The sequence below is a fragment of the Nicotiana tabacum genome, chromosome 16 (genome assembly GCF_000715075.1).
Source record: "Nicotiana tabacum cultivar K326 chromosome 16, ASM71507v2, whole genome shotgun sequence".
Lineage (NCBI taxonomy): Eukaryota > Viridiplantae > Streptophyta > Magnoliopsida > Solanales > Solanaceae > Nicotiana > Nicotiana tabacum.
The window spans coordinates 38,302,967-38,309,474 of record NC_134095.1 but is presented as its reverse complement, the minus strand read 5'-3'; the positions used below and the strand labels follow the sequence as shown (position 1 = coordinate 38,309,474).

The window sequence follows — 6,508 nt, the reverse complement described above, 5'->3', positions numbered from 1 at the left end:
CTCTTGACTGGAAGAAGGAAATACTCAACTGAATATGAAGTCCTGATAAGAAGAATATTATAACTTACAAAACTAGGAAAATATACGCAATTTGCAAAACTAACAAAATATACGTAAATTCGGGGATATGAATTTTTCTTTATGGCTCATTAACAAAATCGTGTAATGACAAGATCATGCAAAATGAAATAAGAGTTTAGCCTTAACATATCCGGAATAGAAAAAATCCGTATGATATCCTTGGAAAAAGTTACACCGTACTCCGTTAAAACCGCAAAATTCCTCCGTTGCTAAAATTCTAAAAATTGTATTGGGAAATTAACGTTCTATAATTGTTGAAATTATAGAACCATGTTGTTGCATTCTTCAATTCTCAGAAGCTCACGTTCTTGGTTTTGAAAGAGTGAAAATGACTTTTAAAAGTCTTGTTTGAAAGACTTGAAGAATGTCTTTAATGATTTTTGGAGCATAACTCACGCTTGGCACTTTTCAAGAATTGTAAAATGATTTGGTTTTAAAAGTGTTAAGGTATTAGGTGTCTTGCAATTGAATTGTCAAGATGCCACCTTTCTAATGTGACCATGAGTCACATAATTGCTTAGTGGGCTTGCTGCCACATAGGGTGGGTTGGGGTGTTTTTAATCTTATCCAACAAATAATTAATTAATTAACTAGGTAATATTCCGCTACCCGGTATTTAACCAATTACCCGAAAAATTAAGAATTATTTCCACTTACTTAAAATATTACTCACTTTTCACATACCTTATACACCTTTCTAGCATAGGCATGTAGTACCTTGCATGTCACTAGTCCATAAATATCGGGTATTTTAACTCGGGCCGTATTTTACCCCAATATGCCAAACTTGGACGAAAAAATTATTTTCTTTGACTTGCTTCCCCTTTCACTTTTACGAATTTATTCATCACTTGTGAAATAGCATAATCCTTATAATCTCCAAATAATCTTTTACTTGGATTGATGTCAATTACCTTACAACAAATCTAACGTACAATACTACAAAGTGCAATATCGTCGTAACTTAATACTGCAAAGCATAACATTACTGTAATGTAATACTGCTAGGTGCAACACTGTCATAACTTAATACTACAAAGCGGAACATCACCGTAATGTAATACTGCTAGGTGCAACACTGTCGTAACTTAATACTGTGAAGCGTAACATCACCGTAATGTAATGTAATACTGCTAGGTGCAACACTGTCGTAACTTAATATTGTGAAGCGTAACATCACCGTAGTGTAATACTGCAGGATGTAGTATCATCGTAATATACTACTGCAGATGGTAACATCATCGTAATATATTACTGTAGAGCATAACATCGACGTAATACTGCGGGGCGTAACAACAAAGCCATGCAAATTCCAATTTAAGTCAAATATAAAAATAGTTCTTATACAATAACAACGAAAAAGTCTTATAGCTTGAGATAATAAAATACTTATTTCACTTCTCTGAGTGCCCTGCATCTCTTCTTCTTCATGAGGAAAAAGAGTATCACCTTCAAATGTTTGATCAAAACTAGGAGGCGCAACATTTTCTCCAACTTTGAGTTCTGCAACATTTTTACACCAATTTGTTCCTCTCAGTTTTTTTACCTTTTCAAATTCAAAAAGCCCTGCAAATTTCAATTTATGTCAAATATAAAAATAGTTCTTATACAATAACAACGAAAATATCTTATAGCTTGAAATAATAAAATACTTATTTCACTTCTCCGAGTGTCCCACATCTCTTCTTCTTCATGAGAAAAAAGAGTATCACCTTCAAATATTTGATCAAAACCAAAAGGTGCAAGACTATCATTATGAGTTAGGTTATTCAGATCAGAAGCTAATACATTAAAAGCTTTACTTTTGCCAATCTAACCTCGTTGTTCAGCATTTACTCTTACAGAACCCAATGCTCTAAAGCTCTGTCTTCGCCCCCTTGCTAAGGTACCAGGTGGAACGTACATATGCTTAACAATCTTCGAACTTGATTCCATTTTAGACTTATGATATTTTGATGGATTCATGTCAACCTAGCACAAAAAGAAATTGAGTGACAGATGTCTATAATGTCAATATTATCATATATGAACATACGAAGGTCTTTGAAAGAAGTTAGGAAGTTACATGGCCATAAACAACAATAATAAAGATAATTTACAAAAACATGACGTATAGAAACCTGAAGATAAACAAATATTTAGCAAGTTATATTCATCATATAAGAACATATAATCAGTTAAGAGAAAATCTACTGGTATAGTTTTAGAATCTTTTGCTGAACTATGAAATCAAATGGAATCCAATACGAAACTTCCATCATCACAAGTGAGTTGCCTAATTAAATAAAAGAGTTGATAAATATCCAAACCTTCATGAGTTCTTTTCCTTTTTGGTCTGTTCCAAAGAATGACCCCTTTCTAAATTTGAAAAAAATTTAGTTTAAACTTTCAATTCTACGCTTAATGAGAAAGATTTTATAACCACACAAATATTCTGGACCCTTTTTTGACTTTCTTAGGAGCACGAATTCAAAAAGTCTTCATTTTTCTTAAACTCTGTATCCAGTCAAACATGTTCACATAAATATCAATGGCAAGTAAGAAAATGAGACACATAATCTATGACACATAAATGGTTTTTGACATAAACATGGATCATGATGTCTATGCCAACTACAACCAGTAACTTCACACAATGAACAATTATTGATGTAATCAAGAAAACAATGGAGTAGTATTCAGACGTTTGCCACTTGGGAAAAGAAAAGGAGAGAGATGTCCTCACCTCACAAGCTCTCGCAAGAAAACCTCCTTGTGACTGTAAATGCTGTGAACAATCAAGTATAATAGGCGACTGACCTGCATAAACAGTATTCTAAGTTTTAACATCTGAATAGGAGAGTTAGACAAACAATTAAATGGACAAAGGACTTTAAGCTAAATTATACTAAAAATTCAAGAACTCCTAAATTAACTAAAGATTAAATGTTTACTATGTTGGAAACCACAACATTTCATAGATTGATTTCCTTATTGCTAAAAAGGACCATTTCAATTCTAACTGCCAATTCCTCTTCATTCAACTATACCTTAATAACAAACTAGCCAGAATGACATTATGAATCCATTGCATCCATCCGGGGGTCGTTTGGTAGCCGGTTAGAGAGGAGTTATCCGGATAACTTTATACATTGCTTGGTTAAAAGAAGGGGAAAGAATAATCTCCACATAGAAGCTAGCATAAGTTATACAATGTTTGATTGTTTTTTCTATTTTTCACATAAAATGTAGCATTGCTAATACAATGTTTGGTTCATGTTTTTCTTTTCCGCATAACTAATACAACTAATATTAATAGTGAAAAAATCTACTCAAGATAAAGATAAACTCGCTAATATTAACGCTGCAAAATTGGCACCAAGCAGTTCAAAACTAGATTCCAGTTCAAGAAAGGAAAGTTCAACTCGTTGGATGACCACTGAATGTCTAAATTTAAGTTAGAAAGTTACCAAATTTGTTTCTGCTTAGAATCTAATCTTGTTCCTCAAGCTTTATACTAAACACAATGCAAATTCCATAAGCAGCTTACAAACAACTAGAACCTACAGAAAATGAGCATAGTTTTTCAAGTACCAATTTTATTCTACATCTACTTATGACCAAAAAGATTAGGTCTTTCCTGTATATTTATCGAAGTACAAATAATAGATACTCCATTCTCATCAAAACCTACAACTTAAATGACATATCCAGGTTGATACCAACCTATCAAGCCACGTAGGAAGAGTTCAGAAGGTGACAAACCTGCAAAGTACTATAGGATAATCAAAGCTCCATAACTTCCAATCCTTCAAAACCAACACAAGAAAATAAAGTTTTCTGTAAAATGAAAATTGAAGCTTCAAATTCCCAAAAAACATAAACCTTTTACAAATCTACTACTATATCTCAGTCCCAAACAATTCCGAACAAATTGGGGTTGGCTAAATCATCACGGACCACATTCAATACTGACTGAAATTACAATATCATGATACACAATTGTTTGTTTTATTGAAAAATATAGAACATTCTGACAAATAATTGAATTAGTGTGATGTCGTGCAAGATCCAATATGGACAGTAAGCAATCTTGTAAAGATAAAAAAAAAAAAAAAAAAAAAGACAACTAAACAATGCAGATTCAAAACCTTCAATAGGCTGATTTTTGGGTGCTTATTGATAGAAGATATATCATTTTAATACTACCAAAAAGTTAAACAAATATTGGTGCTCTTTAATATCTATATGGTTTTCTCGTACAGGATCAAAAGACCAATTTAGCAGTACCTTCTTTTAATCTCATCAGTCTTGATACTGCTTTGATTCGAGATACAAATGGCAATGAACAACAAGAGGTTACTCTGGTTGATCAAGGAGGTAGGAGTGGTAAGGTTGATGCTATAGAAATTGGGCAACTGAGTAGGGATCAACAGAAACCTGTTTCTAAACTCCCTTGTGACATTCCAGCTGCTACTACTTTAGCGAGGATTTAACAGGTTGTTGGTTCTGCTATACAAAATCATAATATTGCACTGAATGCTCCTGAGGTTCAAACGATTACTAATCGAGGTGTAGTGACTGCTGTAAGTGCTGAAAAACCAGCAGGTTCTGAAGCTACAACTGTGAAGAATGTTTCTCAGGAGTTGGAGGGGGAAAAGCAAATTGCTAAGGGCCCTGGTGTTGATCGTGTTCAAGCTAAGGTTGCTACTACAGTTGATGGTCACATTAATACTAGGCAGGAGCAGAGTAATAATCATCAAAAAATAGTTGTGCAGGAGAAGAAAACTGGGCTGTGTGATCGACCTACTGGTGCAATTGAAATAGCTGAAAAACCAGCAGTTTTAAAAGCTACTGGTGTGCATGATGAGGGGCAAGATGTTGAAGGTGTTGTTGCTTTGGATAGTGCAGCACCTAAAGGTGTTAAGGCAGTACTTACATATGGTAATCAACAACAAAAACCTATAGCTGATCATGCCACTGCTGGTGTAAAAACGGCTCTTATGCAGGAAACTGGGACGCTAGAATCTGCTAAGCAGGAGTACAAGGCTTCAGTGAAATCTGGGCAAATCAAGCTAATACTGCTGCACTTGAGATGGTTGAAAAATCAACAGTTATTAAACCTACTGCTGTGCACGATGAAAGGCAAGGTCTTGAAGATGTAGATGCTTTGAGTAGTGTAGCTGTTACAGGGCGTGATCGAGGAAACAATACTAAGAATCATGTAGCAGTGGCAGTCGAAAAAGTGGAACTGAAGCAGCTACTATAGGTTCGAAGTTGGAGGCTAATGTTGCATTGAATGCAACTGGTGATCGACCTACTGTTGGGACTCCTAAATCTACTGTTGCACTTGTTGATGTAGTTGAAAACCCAGTAGGTTTTTTAGCTACTGTTACACAATTGAGATTGAAAACAGAGACATACTACCAAATAACTTTAGCCAATTCTCATACCCCATACCTCTGATCAAATTTGTATAGTTTAAAATAAGAAACAAGTTTCACAAAAAATTTCCATTCAAGACAGATATCGTTGCCTTTTCTAGCGAAATTATTACTCAATTCACATAGAAAAGGGTAAAATTTTGAACCTTACCATGATGAGAAGAACCTCAAAGATGAGCAGCTGTTGTCAATGGAGGTGACGAGTAGCTTCGTTGGCTAATTCGCTGAATTTCACGAACTCTAATTATTTGAATTTGTCGTGGCAGTTCTCTGCTAATTCGTTCAAAACAAAGGTTTAGGAACTGTTAGAGAAGTCTTCGGGCTTATTAGGTTTATACGAACTGTAAGCTGAAGTCTTGGGGCTTTTTCCTTTTTCGGGGGATGGGGGTGGGAGATTTGGCGGAATTGGGAAAAAAAGTGGGAAAAGTTAGCGTCACTTTTTCATTAATTAATAATTATAACGACCGGCTTAGTTATATTTTGACAGCCGAATATTATCCCCTCGTTATTATTGAGCTAAAATTAATTTTTAACGATTGGAAAAAAATTTGGTTGCTACAAATACACTTATAATGACCGGTTTTATGTCCCTTCGTTAAGAAATGGTCGTCAGAAATCAAACTTCTTGTAGTACACATAAATTATCTTTAACTTTCTGGGAGGTTGTGGGTTTTATGGAGTCCAATCTGTATGGGTCCAAATTTGATCGACCACGACTACTGTCAATATGACAAAAGATGAGGTCTTCACAGCATGACGTCATGTGGAGGACGACGACCGACAACGGATGAAGGACGTATGACTTTTATAGTAGTGTAGGCCTAATAGGGTACATTAGGAATATACTTTCGAATATTCTCTATGGTATGTCTCCTAGGGTTCAGAAGGAGGTTGCCCTTATATATATATATATGAAGGAAGGAACCTTGTAAGGCAGAAACTTTTAACTTTTTCGACTAAGAACTTCCTTTGTAATATTCACTCGACATTGTGGTGATCATTTT

The 6,508-nt window shown here is 34.8% G+C and overlaps 1 protein-coding gene across 6 annotated transcripts; it reads right to left on the bottom strand.

Moving 5' to 3' along the window:
• Positions 1–1,215: 1,215 nt before the first annotated feature.
• On the bottom strand, positions 1,216–5,931 carry LOC107796041 (uncharacterized). Of its 6 annotated transcripts, none has more exons than XM_075232745.1 (6): positions 5,656–5,930; positions 3,826–3,900; positions 2,807–2,880; positions 1,899–2,052; positions 1,734–1,793; positions 1,216–1,647 (listed from the first exon to the last, which is right to left on the bottom strand). In XM_075232745.1, the coding sequence occupies exons 4-6, from the start codon at positions 2,044–2,046 to the stop codon at positions 1,289–1,291; spliced, it is 567 nt and encodes a 188-aa protein (XP_075088846.1). In that variant the 5' UTR covers positions 2,047–2,052; positions 2,807–2,880; positions 3,826–3,900; positions 5,656–5,930; the 3' UTR covers positions 1,216–1,288. The 6 variants fall into 6 exon arrangements, with proteins under 6 accessions (XP_075088846.1, XP_075088847.1, XP_075088842.1 ...); XM_075232746.1 differs by having other exon boundaries at positions 3,787–3,869; XM_075232741.1 differs by having other exon boundaries at positions 3,787–3,835.
• Positions 5,932–6,508: the final 577 nt, after the last annotated feature.

Coding starts and splice junctions, on each gene's coding strand:
- LOC107796041 (XM_075232741.1), bottom strand. Junction 2,881..3,786: donor CTTCCTACGTGGCTTGATAG/GTTGGTATCAAC, acceptor CTGTTTATGCAG/GTCAGTCGCCTATTATACTT. Junction 1,794..1,898: donor AGTAAATGCTGAACAACGAG/GTTAGATTGGCA, acceptor AAATATTTGAAG/GTGATACTCTTTTTTCTCAT.